Source organism: Aureobasidium subglaciale, assembly GCF_000721755.1.
Source record: "Aureobasidium subglaciale EXF-2481 unplaced genomic scaffold scaffold_2, whole genome shotgun sequence".
Taxonomy (NCBI): domain Eukaryota; kingdom Fungi; phylum Ascomycota; class Dothideomycetes; order Dothideales; family Saccotheciaceae; genus Aureobasidium; species Aureobasidium subglaciale.
The window spans coordinates 1,215,956-1,237,678 of NW_013566993.1; the positions used below are offsets into that span (position 1 = coordinate 1,215,956).

Here is a 21,723-nt window from a genome sequence, read left to right on the forward strand (position 1 = left end):
ACCGGATACTTTGTGGCTTATGGCATATCACACTACCTGACTGGGTCTCAAGGTGATAGCACTCTTGGGCGTGGGCTCGCATACCAAGATCCGTCGATTGCCGCTCTGCAAGAGTCATGTCGCTTGGAGAGCTAAGGTCTATCATCAGAATTCAGAATCTTGATATCACCTGCATGCCAGTTCTTGGTTTGTTTTTCCGGCCTGCATATCCGTTGGTGGTGAAGACTCAAAATTCTTCATCGCTACCGAATTCGTCGATGATGTCAAAGTCGCCAACCTCAATCCTCTCTGGCCTTAGGAAGACACCGCAGTTGGCGCCACATTGGAAGTACCGCGTACCTTTAACAGTACCGTCGTTCTTGCCAGTAGGTTCATCCAAAGCGACGCCAACCCAAGAGCCGATGCCAGGTATCTCGGGAACAGGTCCAATGAATTTGATGGTTCCACGACGCTCCAGCGAGCTCTCGCCTTGATTCGCAGCCAGCAGACGACAGCGTGCATCGATCTTGATACCTGACATAGAATGAGCATACATTGGTTGAGGCACGGTCGTTCAAGCGGCAGTGACGCTTCATTTTACCTCTTTCGTCGATCTCTCTGTCAATGCCAGCGACCTTTTGCTGCTCGATGCTAGGGGCATTGGGGTCGAATCTGCCTAGCTGATGCGTCTTCTTCCAGTGTAGAACGCTGTCGGTCCGACTTTCATACTCATCTGGGGGCATCTCATACTTCTCGACTGCAGACACATCCGTATAATTGGCACGTAGTCCTGCTGGGCGGGTATCTGCTATCTTAACAGATCATCAGTAATGATCGACGCAACTATTGGCTAGTGTTCAACTCCCAGCTTCACCAGGCTCGGCCCTTGTCTGGCGATCAGATTCGGGAGGAAATTATGTGGAGAAGGCCCTTTGTAAGAGCTCATGCCATTGCTCAAAGCGGCGCCAGCCATAATCCGTCGAACCGGTTCAGCGTCGTTTGGACGTATAAGCATGCGGGTCGAGATTTACCCCGGTATGCAGGACTCGTGCCTGCGTGGTTGTCTGGCTGAACCGATCTCGACCGCCAAATACTTGGGCGTATTTTTTTGCCAGATGCAGAGTTGACGGCGCGAGACTAAGAATGATGAAGGCCCACTAGGCTGTTCAAACGCTCGAGCGTCCGGAAGAGAGGATGCATCTTCCCTGCTCGGCACATACGTCGGGAAAACGAGAGATTTGCTTACATGGAGTTCTGCATAGCTTTGAAGGGTGAACGTTTCAAGCTGAGTGTCTTGCTCGTCGACTGTTTGGAGGTTTTGGTCTGGCCAGGAAGCGACCTTCAAAGTCAATCTTTGCGAAGAAGCCGGAATGCCCGTGATAGGTTCCAAGCGTGCTTTCAGTTGAGCTATGGTCCAAGCAGGCGAAACACGTCGTTCAGATCGGGCGTTGTCCGAAATGATCAGAAGAGGTACATCCGCCGCTGCCATCTTCTCCAGACTGTATGATTGTCGTTTTAGCTTCGAGTCGTCATGAACAGGGTCTGGGCTCGATGCTTACAAGGCGACTCGTGTTGGACTTCGATGCCAATGTTGCTGCGAGACAGAGTGCCGAGATGCCACAAGTGATTAGGGACGTCAACACCGGATGGAGACAGTCGCGTACTATCTGGTGAGCGTTGAAACCCTGGGCTGTTGAATTCCGTGACAAGTCTCGACAATGGCTGCAGATTGGACTGAGCAGAAGTCAGTGCTGGAGGCTGGAGCAGCGTCTGTTGTGATCTTTCAGCTATGACCGCTGGGGCGCAAGTTCAGCCTTGGCGGCTTCGAAAAAGCGCCAGTTTCTGCCAGCTTCTGCCAGTTCCGCTGGAAACGTGCTTGTAGACAACAGACGCGGCGGGACTGCTCAAGTGTTCTGAAGTCTCTCGTCCTTGCGCTCCAACTACAAGCTAGAACATTTCATTTCCAGCTGGATCGATCTCGCTAGTGAAGCATGTGTGAAGTCGGACTATAGACTGGCTTTGTGAATATCTAATCACACACTTCCCAATACCAGTGCATACGAGAATCGTTGCTAATACAAATCCCAACAGTCAAGTATACGACAAATAGGTAGCCCAAGCTGGCCAGCCGGGTTCGGTCTCTCCCAAATTGAAACGTCTCGGAAGTCCATGCCAAGACAGGTGCACTGAACAGCGGCCCCGTGCGTGCGGATCCAGGTATGCCAGTTGACTTGCATCGAACAGATGCACTTCTATATCAGTGGAGTCTACAAGACTGCAGAGGTGCTTCACACCGCTAGAACGCCTGCATCAAGTAGCAGCCAAACGGCTTTATCCCACACGGCCGCCTGCTACAGATACACAACCAAGACTTTGATGGATGTCTTTCTCCGAACTCGTGTTTGTGTTCGCGAGAGCATTTGGATGAGACATAGGAGCCCTTCGAATCTTGCACACAATGATGCTTGTATGTTGTCATTTTGAGGAGACCAGCATACGACAGACTGACCTTGCAAGGTTTACTTTTTTTTTTCCTGCGAGCGACTACCGTGTAGAGCCGCCATCGGCCGATACAAACGTTCATGAGGTGGTTTCTCTACAAGCTCTTATGCCCGGGTGAGACCTGACTGGGACATCGCTCGGCTACAGCTGTCTTAGGTCCGACATGCAGAATGACAAAGCCCCGCAGATCATGGTTCGTCTCGAATCTTGACCCCTGTATTCGCCGTGCCTTCATGCGGCTCTCATCACACTGCGCTCACCGATCGAGGGCGACTGCGTAAGTCTCAAGGACAACGCTCATGATTGTTGTGATGCGCTGATGTTCATGCAGACCTCACATCAACTGCTCAGTTGCCGGTGAGAAGTGACGGGCTAAGGGGACAGACGTTAAAACAGCTGCACAGAAGATCCTTTTGTAGAACCGTTCCGTCGCATCGCATGTACGATTCAGAGGAGCCTCATGGACCGCAGGAAAGGAAAAGCAAATCACCTTTCGTCTCGGGGCGCATGAGCTAGAGTGTATGCTCGGTCAGCCGTTCGCGAGTGGCTCCTACGCTAAGCCCTGGCTCCCAATCTTACACTCGAATGCATGTTGTGGCGCAACTGTCCTGTCACGACTCGTGCATCCAATAGTGGTCAAGGGAGCGTCAGTCCGTACGCCCATACCAAGTGGGATCCGCATGTTCGCAACACGCTCATGTTGATGTTCTTCCTTACCTTAGTGCACCGGTTTCCGCTATTGGTTGACAGTTGTTTCATCCCTTGCTCTGGATACCCGATGGTTCTCGACTCGCATGTACTTTTTGGCAGCCGCGTAGAGGTCGCATCATCAACATAAACTTGTCAAGCTGCGCAGTCCGTCGGGGTACATCCGTTTCTGGCGTTGGATTCTGCGCACGACGAAAAACTCTATTCAATCTCTGTTGTTTTTCAATTCCACTAAGAAGCTCCCTACTCAGAACTTCCCCACTCAAGGCAAAGGACGGCTTCTGATGTCAGCCGAGTCACGTCCACAACTTTATCACAGCCCTTTAGGCGATCTGTTGGAGTCATTTCCAGGCCATCCCGTCTCTCGTTCCTAATAAACTCCTCAGTGCCCCGACCTCCTCTTGTCTCGCACCACAAACGCCCTCACTTGCCGATCAGAACTGAGCTCAGGACCGATCTGCCGGGCACGCGACTCGCAAGATTCGGTAGCACTGAACTCGTTCTCGGAACCGTTTCCTAGTACCACCACTGGCTACCCAAGTTATATAACACAGGGTCGCACAACTCACCGCAAGCATTTACTTCGGTCCACTTCCCATATAATACTCTTCATCACAGAAGATCACACTTTACCCTTCTCACCTCCACTCACCATACTATAACACCATACCGATCTATCACTACAGCATCACATTACCGCATCCTCACATTATTCCAATCACCCTCTGTCACATCTTCCTCTATGCTGGCCCTGAAGCCTTCAAGTGCTTTCAAGATGGATATCTCTTCCCTACTAGAGGGAGCTAGGGATCCTCCCACATCTTCGCCTTACCCTTCCAACAACTCTCTGCCCAGGCTGGATATGGACTCGGGATACACTCGCAACTCACAACCTAGCTTGATGCCTCTTCAGCCGAGCGTTCAACAACAACTCCCAAGTCGCTTCCAGCCGCCTACATTCTCGTCACAAGGCTTCAATCCACAGCTGCCGCCATACCATCAGCAACAAAGCTTCGGTCAGCTACCTCCTATCACAACTCAGGACCAAAGGTTACCTCCGCCACCTGTCAATGGTTACACAGCCAACGGTCCTGTCAACAAGCGATTGGCTCCTTCCGGACCTCATCCATCAGAATCACCCGCCAAGAAGAAGCAATCGAAGTGGAGCCCCGAGGAGGATGCCGCTATCATCGAGCTTCGTGGCAACGGCATGAAATGGGAAGACATTTCCAAGCACCTACCTGGTCGTAGTGCCATCAGTTGCAGACTTCGATTCCAGAACTACCTTGAACGTCGCTCAGAGTGGGACGATGAGAAGAAGAACAAGCTTGCTCGTCTTTACGAGAGGTATGTGCTGACGTCTATCTAAGTCAATGCAAACATATACTGACATGCATCCCGAAGGTTCAAGAAAGATATGTGGGAGAAGATTGCCAAGGAGATGGCCTTACCATGGCGAGCTGCCGAAGCGATGCACTGGCAAATTGGCGAAGTCGAGATGGCCAGTCGTGCCAATGTTCCCGTCTTCCACCTCGCTGGTTCAGCTTCACAATCACAGTCTCAATCACAGACGAGTGCCTCTAGAGCACAGCACTATTACTCCGCATCGAGCTCTACTTCAGTGTCCGCGGGGCATTGCGAGCCGCGTAGCACCAACAGCTCACCCACGTCTGTCCACAGTCACTACCAACTTCCTTATACTTTCGCCCAACAGACTCACAGCCACGCTCTCCCTCATATGGTCCCATCACATCCGCTTTCACCCGGAAGTGTAAGGTCTCGCAGGAACAGTGTGACCTCCCTCAATGGTGCAGACATCCGGACCCGTGCAGACAGTGCACGCGATTCTGTAATTCCTCAACCACGATCTACCCTTGAACCAAACCTACCGCATATGCAGAAACGCTATGTCAGCCCTTTCGCCGACAAGGTGTCAGACAGCGAGACGAATTGAGAACAGTCTTTTGACTCGGTGCTTACTTTCTTCACAGGAGAAAACTGTATCCTGTGTTATTTTGCATTTACGTTCACGGCACAGATGAGCATGGGGGCGTTGCTCAACACCAATGACAGACATTCTCTTCTTCCTTTCATCTCATCACGACACAAGCATCATTTCGGCGCATTCTGGTGGTGGCATGCATTGCATGGTTTTGTACGACAATTAGGTTGAGCTAGGAGCAGATGAGTGATCGTCCTGTGTAAGGTTCTCACCACCGAGCATCATTTCTTGTTTATCTTGCTCAATATCCAACCATTATCTAGCATTTTCAAGTGGGTCTCGTCGTCTTTTCATACCCTTAATGTCTCCGATAGTGATAATGCGAGGTCGACTAATCGTGCAGATACGATAGACCAGGGTATCCGTTCTCCAGAACCCCAGCGCCACTCACACCTTGTTCCGGGGGTTGTTCCTCATGATCGTTCAACGTGCGCGAGGACGTGGATAGCCGAGATGCCGTGAACATTCAGCTTCGATCCGAGCATACCTCGGTGTCAACTCCGAACTCAATAACTTCACTTCATGAACCTTTTAATCCTAGCTAGTACGCTTGGCTACAGGGCACACGAGTGATTTGGCAACATTTGTAGTACTTCGTTTATCTTGGACTCACACCACAGCCCTCCGAAGCATTCACCTTGTTAGGTGCATACTTAGGGCTCGCTAGCACACTCGAGTTGTGAGCCGCGAGTCCGTCTTGGCGCCATGACGGCATCCGAAGTCCCTTCGCCTTGACAGATGGATGCTTGCCAGTTCTTGGACTCTTATTTACCGGCCCGATATTGCGTAGACGCGTATCAACTCCTGTAAAGCATGCCTACGCTCTCCGTGGTGAACTTCAACATCGTCTGCGCTACACTGGGAGGCTTCATCACTCTGTTCGGACTGGTGTCGTATCTGCTAAAGGAAAAGTACTATCTTTCCGAGGCTTGTAAGTCGTCACCACGACTGTCTTTGACGATAACACGAAACTGACATTTGATCAGTAATATCTTTGGTCGGCGGTTTGATCTTCTCGCCTCACGCGGCCAACCTCATACGTCCGCTCGATTATGCTCAGGGAAATGCAGAGGATCTCGAGACGATAACTCTCTACTTCACCAGACTGGTGTTGGGTGTCCAACTGGTTCTGGCCGGTGTTCAGCTACCCAGCAAGTATCTCAAACAAGAATGGAGACCTTTGGCTTTGCTTTTAGTATGTTAGCCTCTCACATTCTAACCAAATGACAGACCCTGCGCTAAGTAAACAACAGGGCCCAGGAATGTGTGTAATGTGGCTGGTCACTAGTCTCTTGGTCTGGGCGTTGGTGCCTGATATTAACTTCTTGTTCGCGTTGGCCTTGGGAGCCTGCGTTACTCCTACTGATCCCGTCTTGAGCAACAGTATTGTCAAAGGCAAATTTGCCGACAAGAACATTCCCAGAGACCTCCAAAGAATCATTATCGCCGAGTCTGGGGCAAACGACGGCCTTGGGTATCCTTTCCTGTTTCTTCCATTGTACTTGATCAAATACGTTGGTCATCCCGAGTTATCAGCTCACCATGGTGCTTCGAAAGCAATCGGCCTGTGGTTTGGCGAGACATGGGGCTATACGATTATTCTCAGCGTCGTGTACGGTGCTGTCGTTGGATATCTCGCAAAAGAACTGCTTCACTGGGCAGAAGAGAAAAAATATGTGGACAGAGAAAGTTTCCTCGTCTTCGCCATCACACTCGCTGTAAGTGCACAGTCCCCCTAAACATAGGACCATCGCTTACCGAATTAGCTGTTCATCGTCGGAACGGTCGGCATGATTGGCTCTGACGATGTGCTTGCCTGTTTCATCGCCGGAAACGTCTTCACTTGGGAGTAAGTCTTTGGCTGACGATGTTGATGACCTTGCTCTGATGGAGTATAGCGACTGGTTCCGTCTGGAGACTCTCGATGACTCTCTGCAGCCTACTATCGACATGTTACTTAACGTATCGATCTTCATCTGGTTTGGTGCAGTCACGCCCTGGTATCAGTTTGCCCACAACAATGTGATCCCGCTCTATCGACTCATTCCCCTAGGAATACTGGTGTTGCTCCTACGTCGACTTCCTATCGTCTATGCTATGCACAAGAAGATACGACAGATTGAGGAACCTCGCCAGGCCCTTGTTGTAGGCTTTTTTGGTCCGATAGGAGTCAGTGCGGTCTTTTACCTCTACATCAGTCGAGAGTTCCTGCGCGGCATCACCAACGAGGCAGGTGTGGTTCGAGAGGATGCAGAACGTTTATCTGAGATTATGCTGGTTGTTATCTGGTTCCTAGCAATTTGCAGCATTGTAAGTTATAGACCACTCCCGTCAGACAAAGTACTAATCAATCTAGGTCGTGCACGGCATCAGTATTCCCCTTGGCAAACTTGGATTCTATCTCCCAAGAACAATATCGGCCGCAGTCTCGACCGAACGACTTTCTCGTAGATCCACGGAGGAACCCACACCCATCGGCGAGGACACGCTCTCTGGGGACTCTACTTTGGCCAGTCGCTTCCGTCGCTACAAGGCAGACACGTCCGGCAACAGCTCGTCTCTTCCTCGTTCTTTCTACCGTCTGGGCAGGAGCATGGTATCGGACCTGCACAAAGGACACCAGCAAGCCACCGCCTCAAATAATTTAGCCTCCACCAAAGACGCCAGCAACAGAAATATTTCCGGACCCTCGAACCCTCGCCCTCTTGGTAAAACTGTGGTCAAAGACACGGACCGCAATTCTCCACTGGGCGCCACACCCATATCAGACCGGTCCAGCTCACCTCCACCTCTAAACAGGACTATCCGTTTTCCTGATGAGAGCCCCAGTGTTGCCAACTGTTCCTGACTCTAACAATAATCTGACCACATCGATCTAGCGAGCCCATGTCGTTGAGCGCGTACTGACTGTGCATCTATACTAGTTCTTATTTTGTTTATATAGACCGCTTAGCCTATCGAACTACTACCGTTCCTGTCCAGCAAACCCAGTAGTCTTACATGAGTTGACATGACAGTGGATAAGAACGCGTGAGGGGTAGAGTGGATAAGCCCAACATGTTCGTGTCTTTGGTCTGCTAGTCTCTCGGAATCACCTCCGAAAAAGACGTTTTAGCTCGCAGTTTGCAAGACTATTTTCTTTCTATCGATTGCTCTCTAGCTGCTGTTTCTTCTCCCCCTAATGCGATACTTCTGCTGCGCCGAATCCTTGGTCTTTTGATCGGTGATGTATTTAGATTGATGCGCATGTGCGTAAGCTGTTTCCGGACACAACGGCTCGTTCTCGTTGCATGTACGATATATCGTGCACATGATCTAGACCTTTAATTTAGTTCCTTGGAAATCTCCTTGAGATTCTCCTATCACCACCTTTTCTGTCCCTGCTACGGTTCACGGTCCGACTGTGGATGTGCTAGGAACCGTTCTGCTCTTGTTTGGATGTGGGTGTGGCCCTCGCTCTCGCGATCAACGGAAGAGCTCGGGGCATGGGTCTTGGAGGAAGAGCGAACGGAACGGAAGTTTGATGTCCGCGGGTCTCAGGTACCTGCGTGGTCTAGACTGCCCGTCGTCTGTCAAGCTGACAGTGTCGACCAGTTCAGGATAAACGCTACTTAGACACACTCGATGGGGAAGGCGCATGTCTTCTTGATGATATATTATTCTATTTCTATGTAGTTCATGCCTATGTCTATGTTTACTTCTAACGATTTGCAGAGTGGGGTATCTTGCGGTAAAGCAGTCGCTTGGTAGTGGCGAAATAACAACAGATATGCAGAGACAGACATCATCGTCATCATGAGCAAGTCCCGGGAAAGCTCCGAACATCTGAAAGAGAGTGGCTGAGTCGAGTGGGGTGGTGAATTGAATGTCAGTTGAGCATCACCGTGGTTGCATGCTCGTCGGCTATCGTGCCCAGACAGTCAGAAGATATGATGTTCTCCGTAAGCCGTACAATCCTGCTGACCATCAACGTGGTATGCGACTGTCAGACTCAGCCGTGGATGTCTTCAAAATGGTTCACAACAAGCGGCGGTTGTGCATGAGCCAAGCTTGGAAGGGTGACCGCGACTGCTAAGCGGTTAAACGTTTACGGTGTATGCCATTGACTGATACGCCGAATATGATGCAATAAGCTCACGTCGACGTCGCAGATAAAGATAATCGGATATCTCGGCTTGGTTGTCGTTTTAGTGTCGAAAGCCAATGGTGGAGACATGAACACCTTCGAAAAGAGGGGAGATGTAGCGGGTGTCGGCTCAGCGGAACACCTCCGCAATATAAACATGACAGCCGACTGAGCCGCACCTTGTTGCAGGTCGCATAAAGACGAGAGAAGATCTTCTCGAGCGGCTGACGTGGTTCGTAAATTAGTCGTGTTGCGTTGTTTTGCGATGCATAAAGTTTCACGGAGTCTGTCCATCATCCATCAGTATTTTTTCTTCTGGTCTCAATGGATCAGGCGATGTGTGGCCTTACCTTTGCTCCCGAGTCTGGACGTAGTTCACAGACGCCTGGCTTCGGGAATAGTTCGCCTGAGAAAGCTCCCCGAACAGTTCTGACGAAGCATACGATCCAAACGAGGACGATGATGGCAGTGAGAGTCTCTCCAATCACCCGGAAGAACGCAGAGTCCAATTCTGAACTCAAGGTGATGGTTGCTGAAGCGACACCGCCTGGAAGCATGGAGTCAGCAAAAGTGTATGTATGGCTGAAATTGTGTGAACATACCAACTGGATACAAAAAAGCCCACCAGCCAATATTGAAGGGGAACCTCAGCTTCAGGCGCAACACGGAGCCAACTGCAAAACACATCCAAGGAATGGCCATCGCCCAGATAATAAGTCCCATGATGATGCCCATGATGTATAGTATAGTACCAGCTCCTTCCGGCAGGATGGTAAGTTTCGGGAATATCATCTTTGCAGCTTTTCCACATTGCAAGATTCTGGAAGTTGGTCAGCGTCAAGGCTATCGCGGACATGGGAAAGAGCACTCACCCGAAGCTTCCCTGACCAAGAGGGCCCAGAGACAAGAACACGCTAACAACAACTTCCTGAGAAGGCAGCTTGAACAGTAACAGCCTGTAGAAGTAGATGCACAAAATCATCAACCCAACAAAAAAGCCGATTGCCCAACAGCAGTAGCAGGTGAGTAACGTCCAGAGCGCTTCATGTGCTTCTAGCGACTCCATCTGTGCAACCTGACCGCCTGTCGATGCGGCCACGATACAGCTGACAGCAGGGAGCAAACAAGCCGCCGTCAACTTCTCAGGAGACACATCATGAACCGAAATCCTGGAAGGCAAATTGTCAACCAAATAGCCCTTGCTATGGCGATATTCAGGAGCGGAAACTTACATCAGGAAAGCGACTGAACAGCAAATGACTACCGCAAGAGCAGCATCAATCCACCATAACGCCCATGCCATTGTCGCAGCCCAAGGACCCCACGCCGGCACGCAGACCAGGACAATCATGTTGACAATAGTTCCAAGGCCCATCGGGAAACAGCCCAAGAACAGAGAATGAGTCGGATGGTTGATCATCGCCGGCCACAACTCAGGCCACAAAGCATACCGTAAGATGGAGACAAACAGAGCACTAACGAATATTAAGACGTTGAGTCCAAATACGATGTAGCATGGGTAATTTGTCCAACTACTGTTGTAGGGCATCTGGTGCAGCAGAATTGCGACCACACCTGTACCCATCGTTATGGAGAACATGCTATCAACCCACCAGTCAGCAACGATCTGCACCAAGCTCAGGTACCACAAGATTCAAACTTACGATGGGGTGAATCCACGGACAATACGTCGCCAACCATGATCATCTTGCCTGGGAAGATCAATGTCGGTCTTGTCTCCCAGACCCTTCTCGAGATCCTCAAATTGAACATCTGGATACTCCGACGGGTTGACTGGGGTCATCACCCCGGACGGAGGCTGCGTCACAGCAAGCGTTGTTTCGCTCAGGCTATTGGGCATGCCTGAACGAACTGTATCAGAGGTAAAGCGGCCAGCGCGTCCGGACGGGTTCTTCGTCGGCCAGACTGCGATACGCATTCACGCTGCGCTGAGCTAGGCTGATGGGCAAAGGCACGACTCGGGGCTTCCTGGATATCAACAACGCAATACGTCAAAGATGAAACCAACGAGACAGAGCGGACAGCAAAGAGGTCGATTGGCTGAATGTATGAGTCTATACCACAGCAGGCGCCCTTTTTCGAGATTTTTGCCCATCTTCTGTCAACTCCGGGTCTCGCTCGGATTTCTCTCGTCATCGTCTCTGGTTCTCTTTGCCTGTTTCTCGCAATCTAATCAACCGGGCCCTTTCTCTCCGCTCGTGGCAAGATACGATTGCTCCGAGATATGACCGTCTACTCGAAGCTCTTATATCTGGAGTATGTCGTCCTCTGTTGCATTCCTTTTGCTGGCCACTTTGTCACTCACCTTGTTCCATATTCATCCCTTCGTCCAGCTTTTCCTCGACGCACATAATGGCCGGCGGACTGCTCTATTCGCGCTGACAGATTGAAGCTCGCTTCTTGAGAATCACTAACCCGTAGCGGGCCGTTTCGGAGGCACAGCTCTCGCTCGGATCCATTGCCTAGAACGCGTCATTGTTTCTGCTCGCGATTTTGCGATGCAGTTTTTTTGAGCCTCATTGGATCGACAAAGCAGGGCTCTTGAACACCTGTTCGTGGACGAGCCTCTTGAACGTCCTGTCCTTTTATGCGGTGCTATATGCTATTGCGCGAATTATATGTGGTTTTGCAACATGGCATCTCTGCTGCCAAAAAGCTCGCGTTTCGTGAGTGGGTCGCGACCGACAAATCATTTGCGCCAAGCGGGCGTCAAGCGCCTTTACCAAAGCCGAGAGATGTCCGTGACCCTCGAATATGAGATAGATATACATGATGTTCTCACGACGTCTTACATGCGAGGACTACAGTTTGATGGCACACTCGTCTATGCATCTCTATAGCAGTATCTTGCTCAGAAGTCTTGTTAATTGTCTGAATGCAGCGTCGACTACGCAGCACAAAGATTGTGTGTGTCGTCCTTAGAGAGCGTGGAGACGACCAAGAGAAGTCGATTTCAGGGAAGGGTTTGCGGACCAGTAACGGCGGCCGTCCGAACAAAGCCATCATTACACTGCAGACATATCTCCGACCGATGTAAGAGACATTGTAAAATAGTAGCACTTCGATATGGTTGTCTGCACTCGTTCTAAGATACGGGCAGGGTGATACGCTCGACTACCCAGTCTTGGCACCTCAATGCATATCTACTACACGATGATGTCAATGTCTTCGGTGTCCAGTCTCAATCTGTCGATTATCCTTAGTGTGTAGTGCAACGAGCAGAATGGACCGGTTCCCGAGGTCCATGTGAATGGAAAGATCGTGTGTGTACGATAGCATCATTCAACACGAAACAGTCGTACGCAGAGATCAAGGAACACGGGATAGTAGTAATAGCAGCAGCAGCAGTGAGAATGGAAAGGCAAGTAGTATGGGGTAGTAGTAGTAGTAGTAGTAGTAGTAGTAGTAGTAGTAGTAGTAGTAGTAGTAGTGGTGTTAATCGATCATAGAAAAAACAGAAAGCACATATCCCACCCAAAACGCCCCTCCTGTGTAAAAGCAACGCCAGAAACCCTTACATTCATGTCCATTAGTCCTCCTCTCTCTCATCGACCGAGCTCCTAGAAAAAAACAAGCAGTACGCGAGGGTCCGAGAAAAATAGAGTAAAGTCTGGGTTTGAGGGAATGGAAAAACAAAAGGAGATGCGTTCTGTTGCGCCTTCGGAAGGAGTGCGGACCTTCGGCAAAACGGCTTGTCATTCAAAAAGTTGTTGCGATGGTCCATGATAAGCCTTGCGCTATCATGGCATGGGAGCCGACGAGTCGCCGGTTGGTGCAGGTTGTATAGCATTGTTGCGATTGGAAGAAGTAGCGGAGCGAAGACCATGTCGAGAGACACGATCACCAGGCTAATGTGCGTGGTCGATGCGCGTCTGTCCCTCAGTGTTCTCTGATGGCCGCAATGATGCAAGCATACTCTCTGACGGATTAGGCGGCGCTTCTGCAAGGAAGCCGGTTCGACTATACATTGCAGCGTGCTATGCTGTAACTCGTGGTGTAGCGTATGCATCCTAAACATCGTCGTCACGGTTGCCAGCAGCAGCTGCGCGGTCCTCTTCCGTAGGTTCGACTCCGGCGCGTTGGGCGCATCTTTTCCATGCTTCCAGATCTTTGTAGACTTGATTTAGGTCACCCTTGAGCCTATCGCAAGAACCGCTGAGTTCAGCGATGGCTTGTTCGGTGAGAAGCTTCTCCAATGTCCACTTCTCAATATTCTGAGATTCGTTCTCTTTGAGTTGTGTGATGAACTGAACGGCACGTTGAAGAATGCTTCCTTTGTTCTTTTCGCAGCCAGGCACAATCTTGGCGAGCTCGTTAATGCCCTCGTTGATGGTTTCTCGGCGACGGCGTTCGACTGTGTTCATGATTAGCAAATGGTCCAAGTCGAGGCTAGTGATGAGGTTGTGCTATCTACCTTCTTTGTGGTTGTCACGACGGACCTTGTGCCATTCGTCGGTTCCCACAGCGGGCTTGTTACCAGACGGCGTTGCTGAAGGTGAGTCTTCTGTGGTACCCAGGACCGAATTCTGGGGCGGAGGCTGTTGCTGCTGTTGCTGAGGCTGTGCATTATCCTTCAACTGCTCGAGGCCGGCGAACTCGCCGTATGCCTCTGAATTTGGCTGACCAGCGCCAGCGTCGAGGGAGAAGGTGGCGCTGGACTCGCGATGACCGTCGTTGTGTGTCAGGAAAGACTCGTCATGGTTCTGTGGTACGCCCATCGAGTAGTGCAGAGCAGCGTTGGCCGTCTCGCTCGCGCTTTGTCCATTGGTCGAGCCCTGATTGTGGACGTTGTGGTCGTGCAAGGAATGGTCATGAACACCGTGGTCGCCGGCATTGTGTTGGACTAGAGCATCGGCAAAGTGCGGCGGCATATCGTTCTCGTGGCTTGAGTGAAGAAACGGAGCTTCGTACTCGCCATTTGATGGGTCTCTGTACTCTTTGAAGTCTCCTTGGGCAGATGCGTGACCAACGTCATGGTCGAGAGAGTCGCGCTTGCGCTTGTGAGCAAGGGATGCCATGATGGGCGTGTCGGTTCGTGTGTGTATCGATTGCGCGTTGATCGACAAGGATCTTGACTCGGCTGATAAGATCGTGTCGGGGTTGGGTTGGAAACGCTGTCACGACGAAGGTGTCGGGGACGACGGGCTGTTGATAGGCTTGGTTAGTCATGCATATCTCACAAAGTGGTCACAGTTTGAGGTGGTTGATCAGCAAGCTATCAGGGGTCGCTGTAGGCCTGGCCAAGAGAGCTAGCATCGCGGACTGAAGACGTTGCTCCAAGTATTGGCTAGACAGTACGACCGGCATGGCTCTGACATGGAGGATGGACCTCCTGAGCCTTGACGACGCGATGATGAGTATCGTTCGACGGAACACGTCGACGGTCAAGTTCAGAACGGCGACGCGTTCAGCAGCAGCGAGTCACGCGCCGTCGCAGCCATGACGAGCGAGCGGGACAGGTCGAAGGCCATGATTATGGCGACCGAGTCCAGATGGATTGCCCTGTGTAGGAATGACGACGAGAAAGGCACTCACCAATTTCAGAGAGTCGACGACGACCGAGATCCCGTGACGAGAGAACGATAAGTCACGAGTTTGTTCACAAGCCGGACGCTTTAGTCTTCCTCGAACGCGACAACACTGCGAACTTTGGGACCAGAAGAAAGATGTCGAGAATCGAGTCCTCTGGCTTTGCACAGCACAGCTGGACTTGGATAAATCGGGTTATATCAATCGTCGCGATAGTAAAGAACAGGGAGGAGGTCACATTCGAAAGAAGATCACATGGGATGATGGGATTGGGGAAAGAACGACCCCAAGTCGCGCCGGCAGACAATGCTCCAGCTTCCGAAAGCCGACAATCCACTTGCACACCGAATCCTTCCACGCCCGTCGACCTGCATTTCGAGCTCGCTTTTTGACCTCTTTATTTTTATCTTTCCAGCTGTCGATTCTGCCAGTCTTGAGAATGTTTTCTAGATGTTACAAAGATGAATGATTCATATTGCTGTCCCGTGGGCACCTGCAACAATGTCTTATCTATCATCTTGCTGCCACACGCGCATCTTTGCTGCATTTCATTGGTCACTCCAACAATAGGCTAACGCGGATGAAGTGTTCGACGCTCTCCCCGACTGCTTTTATGCGTCCACCCTGTTAGTTCTCGATGCGCAGTCAAGCCAGCATACTGGGTCATGTGGACTTGAGTTCATGACCGAAACCATCTCTCCAATCGACTCTGGAGAAAGGTCTGATTCTCTCGTCTTTCATGTTTGCTCTCTATCAAGAGGAAAGTGCTGGCTTCTGGCCTCAATATTCTGCTATCCCATTGATATCTAAAACCAAACATGGACTCCATCCTGTATGAAACATATCACTCATGTGCTGACGATCGCTTCTGCAAGCCCCTCAGAACTGCAGAATGAGGGGATCTAGCCTGCAAGACCTGACATATGGATTCATGATATCAAGGCTACATGATGGCAGGACCTCCCCCAGAGTCCTGGTCGGAGTTTACTCTGTGCTGCTAAGTTCCTCCGATCAAACGTATGAGTGTGAACCACAAACATGAAGCTTGGTTCGTCGCATTCTCGTACGACATGACCTCTGACCCGAACAGGAGATGAGCAGAATGCGAGGTCGAAGACCACTCTATTGCACAGGTCAGCAGTGGCAACATACTCCATTCATCATGCTCTAATCGTATGGCCACTAAGACCCCGAGACAATTTGGGTGACACAAGTCTTGAAGAAGCAAACATGTGACTAGCAAGGCTTGAGAACTCAGCTATGCTGTCAGCTTCCCGTTGATGTGCCTGTCTTGGACACGGATGCAGATAGTACGTGAAATCAACATCGAGGCCATGTCTGGCCATATCCTTGAAGAGCTATGACAGCAAGGTCCTATCAACAGATCGGTGACTTGAAACATCCATCATCAACATAGCATGTCCTGCCAGTATGCTGAGGATTACCGCTCTTACAACCTCCTACGACAAAGCAGAGCAAGCAAATAAGCAAGCAGATGCGAAGATACTTGATGGTCATACTACCATGCTTGTCGGATAGTAGTCTCTTGTCAGAGCTGCAAGCATGCGAATCTTCAGCACACGAGGAGGATGCACCTTCGTCAAGTTCGCCTTGACAGCGGACAAGATTGAAGGACCAGGAAATGCCGACCGCAGCTGTCTCACATGCTGAATGTGCGACAAGATCGGATCATGGATCTAGAAGCCTCCTTCATAGCAAGGTTTGCTGAACACCGTCGCGTGCATTCTGTATATCGATTTACTATTCGTGATGTTCGTGGGCTGGATGAGGAGACTCAGTGATATGTAGTGCCTGTCAGATCTTACGAGTCGCCCCTATGTACGCCTTGACCATCTCACTGCCACAAGTCGTACAGAACATGGCGCCATGACCTTGAGGAACGCGCCATTCATCAGCCGGGTCAAGCTCGAGGATATCGGACTGCTCCATGCTTCGCCTTGGCCCCACGGCCATGACTTCCACAAGCAACTCACTGGAAGGAGCACCGATTGTAGACGCTGAGCTGTCTCTTTACAGAAAGTTCGTGTATGTTTAGAGTATCTGCACTATCCAGGAGCTTCGGCTAGTGGGGCTCTGCGCCCACAACGACAGCGTTGACTGACTCCGTCGCGCCTATCGGCGACGCGATTCTTTTAGGCCGTGACCTGACAGGCCAATAGAAAGATCCAATGCATGACCAGTCCGAACGGCCCGAGTATATGGCGAACGGGAAAATGCTGGGCGGTGTCTTCAGGGAGAGAAAGAAGCACGGATGCAAGCGTCGCACCATCTCTCTGAAACAACTTCATGCTCTTCCTCCCGCTGTCCAACACACAGCTTTGTGGCAACTTGATCCACAGAGGCCACTCTATCAAGCATAGTCAGACAAGCCTGTATGCAATTCTCTGCGGCCTGTGGGTTTCATATGGAGAACCTCAATGTGATCCGGACGTGCAGTCGCGGCTAACGGCTTTCCTCACTGGTCAGGGAGGCGGCAACCACGGTTTCGAAACGTCTTTGGTTAGGTTGGTCCACAACGTACTGAGTCGGTAAGGTCTATCAGGAGAGAACTACACAGGGGTTGCCTGTACAGGCACGATAAAGCCATTGTCTCCTGCCTCTCTATTCTTTCTTCCAGCATCTTTCTGTTCGAGTTCACCAGTCCCCCCAGCCTAGTGCTGCCATTCTCTACTTGCGCTCTCTGTGAGAAGCCTTTACGCTACTTACGTCCTTTCATTCGAGTTCTATCACTCCTCACGATCACTACCGGCGAACTCAACGGTCTCTTTCATCTCCCAGGATACAATCTAGCCAATAGATTTTCAGTAGCCACATCCGAAGCCACGTCACACAGTCCGACGACTATATCAGTACAGCTCTCTCACACTCTCTTTGAGAAGATACCGCTGTAGCAGAAATGTTCAGCTTAATCTTTTTTGCGTTTGCTTGTTTCGCGTTCCTTTCTTTCGTTGCGGAAGCTTTGCCTGCACCTGCACCATCTGCACCATCGTTTTCGCTCAAATCTTATTACCACGGACCGGCAGCCTGGAGCCCCTCGGCCACGTACAAATCGACTTCGACCTTCCCGACACTCTCTATTGGATCACAACACATTGTACCCTCTGGAATCGTCCCCTCTGGATACCTCGCCTCAGGATTTCACCCAACCGCATCTGGATATGCTTGGCCTACTGGAACTGGATTCCCATCTGGAGTAACTGGATATCCTCAACCCACTGGAACTGGACTGACTAACGCCACCGCCTTCTCTTCATGGTGGACATCTTACCGTCAATCTTCTTCTCAAGCTCTCTACTCGACAGCTTCTTACAACACCACCACCTCAGTTTCTGTCAACAGCACCACTGTTGTAACCTCAGCCTCGTTCATCGCCTCGTCAACATCAGTTGCTGCCTCAAGCACTGCCCCTGCTTCTACTGGATCTGTCGCCCTTCCCGATGTTCTTCGCGGAGTCAACATCGGCGGCTGGCTCATCCTTGAATCTTGGATGAACTGGGATGTCTTTGCTGACACCGATGCAAAGGACCAGTACTCCTTTGACAGCTGCGATGGCGCCAAAGACAAGCTGGAGCAACATTGGGCAAGCTACTTCACAGAGTCTGACGTCGAGGGACTAGCTGCCGCTGGAATAAACGCTGTGCGTATTCCCATCGGTTTCTGGTCTTACGTCGAGTCAGCACCTTACATTACAGGTGCTGATGCCTACCTCGAGAAGGCCATTGGTTGGTGCCGTGACCATGGTATCAAAGTACTTGTTGACTGCCACGGGTCCCCCGGCTCTCAGAATGGGTTTGATAACTCTGGTCGCTCGGGCACTGTGGCCTGGCAGCAAGACGACAACATGGACTTGAGTATCAGCATTCTCGAGACCATTGCCAAGAAGTACGGTGCTCAAGAGTACGCTGATGTCGTCTTTGGTATCCAGCTCGTCAACGAACCCATCTCGTGGGATCAGAACAACATCTATACGACCAAGGAGTGGGCGAAGAAGGCTTACACAGCCGTCAAGTCAGCCTCGACCAACCAAAATCTTGCTGTGATTATGCATGATGCCTTCGAAAGCCCTTCTGAGTGGCAAGAGGTCGGCTCAGCTGTCAACGGAGACGCTTCTCTTTCCGACGCCAAGTTCTGGATCGACACTCATTTGTACCAGAACATGGTTGCAGATGACTCCAAACTGACTCAAGACGAGCATATCGCAAAGGCATGCAACTGGCAGTCAACCGAGCTGCTGCCTTCGTCATCCAACCTGCCTGTCATCGTGGGCGAGTTCAGCGCCGCCACCAACATCTGCGCCAACCCCGATGGCTCCACCGTCGCTGGCAACGTCTGCTGGATCGACGGCTGCCAATGCTCTGCCAACGTCAACATCGAGGACTGGAATGAGCCTTTGATCGCAGCAACCCGCAAATTCCTCGAAGCTGAGCTCGACACATTCGAAGCCCACGCTCGTGGATACTTCATGTGGAACTTCAAGGGCCCTGGCGCTTGGGGTTACCAGAATGCTATCAAGTATGGCTTGATTGGAGACAAGATCACTGACAGGAAGTACCCTGGTCAGTGCAGCGCATGAGCACGATGGATGAAGAGAAAAGATATATAGAGAAGGCGCTGGTCGCCTATGACAAGGTCAAAAAGTTTGCGATATACCCCTGCCATGATTCAATGGACTAGACTTCGACGAGATTCGATTTTTTGTAGATAGATTTTTAGAGTGCCATGCACTGAAACGAAGAACATTTTTCAAGCATCAAGTCATCCACCGGTGCCCAGCTCAATAAATTTGTGCCCGGCCAGCAATTGTCATTCTGAAAGCACAAGGTGACGGAGTTTAGCATGCAGAACAGATTGGAAGTGTCTGGAACGAGCGGGAGACGCACGGGCCCAACTCTAAATGTGAGCTCTTGAGTGTTTGGGGGAGCTTGTGTGACAAAGACGCATTTCTGTATCTACAAGCACGCGACTTGTTCCTTTCTTCTATCCTAAGCTCGGAAGCATCCATCTACCACACACAATGTCCGCCGACACCATCAGTAACCCTCCATCCGCTGGCGAGTCCAAGAGCGCCCGTAAGAAGCGGGAAAAGGCCGAAGCCGCGGCTGCTGCTCAAGCCGCCGGTCAAGCCCAGCAGGACAGCGATGGCGTGAAGACTCCCGACGTCGCAGAGACCAACGGTGATTCTTTCGAGAGCTCTCACATGAAGGAGCTGCAGAAGTATTTTCATCGCTTGTGTTTTCTCATAGATCGTCAATGTTAACCAACATACAGGAACGTCCGCAATGTGAACAAGAAGCTCGTTAGTCGTTTGCTTGTCCTTCGCAGCTGCACAATGCTAAACAGACACAGAACTCAATGACCAAGTTGGATTCCATTCTCGCCGAGAACCCTGGCAAGTCTCTGGACGAACTCCTCGCTTCCCGCAAGATCAACGCCGACCAGAAGGCCCAGGCCTCCAAGAAGCCCGCCCTCCAAGCCCAACTCGCACAGCTCGAAGAACAGATCTCACAGTACAAGAAGGTCGATGCCGACTACCAGTCGCGCATGTCCGCTCAGCACTCGCACCTGACTTCGACCCACCAGTCCGAGATTGAGAAGTTGAAGGCTTCGCTCAAGGAGGAGCACGAGACGGAACTCAAGTCTGCTTTGCGCCAGAAGCTGCTCACCTTCAGCCAGTTCCTCAGAGCTGCCGCTGCCAAGCGTGTGATTGAAGAGGAGGCCGACACCGACGAATCTAAGGCTTTCGAGGGTGCTCTGTTGCTCGTCTATGGAGGTGACGACAAGGCCGTTGATGCCGCTCTGAAGTTGATTGAGGGTTCTGACGAGCAGGTCCCCTCCGTTGAGGGTGAACTGCTGTCCGTCAAGTGTAAGATGCTCTGAGCTCTGGTGATGTCGTCTGATTACTGACTTGACTCCAGATTCGCAGATCAAGCAGGCCGCTGTCGGTTTCGGTGCATTCCCCGGCGAGGAGGCTACTCAAGAAGGGTCACCTGTCGAGTCTACCGATGCTACTGCCGTCCAGCCCGAGGAGACCGTCCCTTCGAGCGATCCTACCATTGCCCACGCCGGTCTTACCGAGCTGGGCGTGAACCAGTCTGCCGAGGAGGAGAAGCCCATCGTGCTCGCCGAGGACCTCACACAGTCTATCGCCGAGGCTTCCACCGGCGACGACGCAGCCAACAAGTCAGCCGAGACACAGTGGGACAACGCTGGTGCCACTGCCGGTACCGACGAGCAGTTGGACGACTCGTTTGAGATTGTGCCCCGTCCTGCCAACGAGACCGAGACTGTTCACGAACCCGCTCAGCCCCAGTCGACCAGCTCTTGGGCCGACCAGTCATCTGCAAACGCCACTGCCATGGAGGCCGCTGCTGAGAACAACAACATTACCAACGGTCTTTCATCAACCGATGCCGAAGGTTACCAGTCCGTCGAGAGACGCGGAGGAAGAGGTGGACAAGGCCGTGGAGGCCGCGGACGCGGTGGTCGTGGTGGCTCTAGAGGTGGACACCGCGGCAGCTTCAGAGGTCGTGGTGAGGGCCGTGGACGCGGTGGCCGTGGCGGAGCTCCCCAGCCCCAGGCATAGGAAGTCGCCTTGAGATACAGCGCCAGAGAACTCTTAGCAGCGCAATCACTTAGCGTCTTGCAGAAGAGATAACACGAAATGACACAAAACAAACACGGACAGGGAGGGGGCGCTATCAATGGAGAAATGACTGACATATGATCATGACGGCGTTTTCTTATTTCTGCATACTCGCTTCCCTTTTCACACACACACATCTCCTTCTTCACTCTGTTCTTCGAAAATGCTGCTATTTCCCCCTCATGTACATTT

The 21,723-nt window shown here is 51.4% G+C and overlaps 7 protein-coding genes across 7 annotated transcripts; 4 read left to right on the forward strand and 3 right to left on the reverse strand.

Moving 5' to 3' along the window:
- Window positions 1–226: 226 nt before the first annotated feature.
- AUEXF2481DRAFT_1989 (uncharacterized protein) lies at window positions 227–1,468 on the reverse strand (the record flags this gene model as incomplete). The annotated part of the gene is made up of 3 exons (XM_013491794.1): window positions 227–513; window positions 581–791; window positions 1,226–1,468. 3 exons carry the CDS (start codon window positions 1,466–1,468, stop codon window positions 227–229), a joined length of 741 nt encoding a protein of 246 aa, XP_013347248.1.
- A 2,496-nt stretch (window positions 1,469–3,964) lies between these two features.
- On the forward strand, window positions 3,965–5,143 carry AUEXF2481DRAFT_1990 (uncharacterized protein; the record flags this gene model as incomplete). Its single annotated transcript, XM_013491795.1, has 2 exons — window positions 3,965–4,536; window positions 4,594–5,143. 2 exons carry the CDS (start codon window positions 3,965–3,967, stop codon window positions 5,141–5,143), a joined length of 1,122 nt encoding a protein of 373 aa, XP_013347249.1.
- Window positions 5,144–5,971: 828 nt separating this feature from the next.
- Window positions 5,972–8,451, forward strand: AUEXF2481DRAFT_36484 (uncharacterized protein). Its single transcript, XM_013492046.1, has 6 exons — window positions 5,972–6,122; window positions 6,178–6,386; window positions 6,445–6,909; window positions 6,958–7,040; window positions 7,090–7,501; window positions 7,548–8,451. The coding sequence occupies exons 1-6, from the start codon at window positions 6,005–6,007 to the stop codon at window positions 8,037–8,039; spliced, it is 1,779 nt and encodes a 592-aa protein (XP_013347500.1). The 5' UTR covers window positions 5,972–6,004; the 3' UTR covers window positions 8,040–8,451.
- Window positions 8,452–9,594: 1,143 nt separating this feature from the next.
- Window positions 9,595–11,256, reverse strand: AUEXF2481DRAFT_1992 (uncharacterized protein; the record flags this gene model as incomplete). The annotated part of the gene is made up of 6 exons (XM_013491796.1): window positions 9,595–9,603; window positions 9,668–9,864; window positions 9,920–10,137; window positions 10,190–10,486; window positions 10,550–10,918; window positions 10,982–11,256. The coding sequence occupies 6 exons, from the start codon at window positions 11,254–11,256 to the stop codon at window positions 9,595–9,597; spliced, it is 1,365 nt and encodes a 454-aa protein (XP_013347250.1).
- Window positions 11,257–13,348: 2,092 nt separating this feature from the next.
- On the reverse strand, window positions 13,349–14,356 carry AUEXF2481DRAFT_26404 (uncharacterized protein; the record flags this gene model as incomplete). Its single annotated transcript, XM_013491923.1, has 2 exons — window positions 13,349–13,692; window positions 13,753–14,356. The coding sequence occupies 2 exons, from the start codon at window positions 14,354–14,356 to the stop codon at window positions 13,349–13,351; spliced, it is 948 nt and encodes a 315-aa protein (XP_013347377.1).
- A 2,941-nt stretch (window positions 14,357–17,297) lies between these two features.
- Window positions 17,298–19,602, forward strand: AUEXF2481DRAFT_36489 (glycoside hydrolase family 5 protein). The gene has a single exon (XM_013492047.1). It carries the CDS (start codon window positions 17,785–17,787, stop codon window positions 19,459–19,461), a length of 1,677 nt encoding a protein of 558 aa, XP_013347501.1. The 5' UTR covers window positions 17,298–17,784; the 3' UTR covers window positions 19,462–19,602.
- Window positions 19,603–19,902: 300 nt separating this feature from the next.
- On the forward strand, window positions 19,903–21,471 carry AUEXF2481DRAFT_1995 (uncharacterized protein; the record flags this gene model as incomplete). Its single annotated transcript, XM_013491797.1, has 4 exons — window positions 19,903–20,102; window positions 20,157–20,184; window positions 20,235–20,751; window positions 20,804–21,471. 4 exons carry the CDS (start codon window positions 19,903–19,905, stop codon window positions 21,469–21,471), a joined length of 1,413 nt encoding a protein of 470 aa, XP_013347251.1.
- Window positions 21,472–21,723: the final 252 nt, after the last annotated feature.

Excerpts from the sequence above, each read along its gene's own strand:
- AUEXF2481DRAFT_36484 (XM_013492046.1), top strand. The coding sequence starts at position 6,005 with ATGCCTACGCTCTCCGTGGTGAACTTCAACATCGTCTGCGCTACACTG. Across the intron at positions 6,910-6,957 it reads TCTTCGCCATCACACTCGCT|CTGTTCATCGTCGGAACGGT; the intron begins GTAAGTGCACAG and ends TTACCGAATTAG. Across the intron at positions 7,502-7,547 it reads TCCTAGCAATTTGCAGCATT|GTCGTGCACGGCATCAGTAT; the intron begins GTAAGTTATAGA and ends TAATCAATCTAG.
- AUEXF2481DRAFT_36489 (XM_013492047.1), top strand. The coding sequence starts at position 17,785 with ATGTTCAGCTTAATCTTTTTTGCGTTTGCTTGTTTCGCGTTCCTTTCT.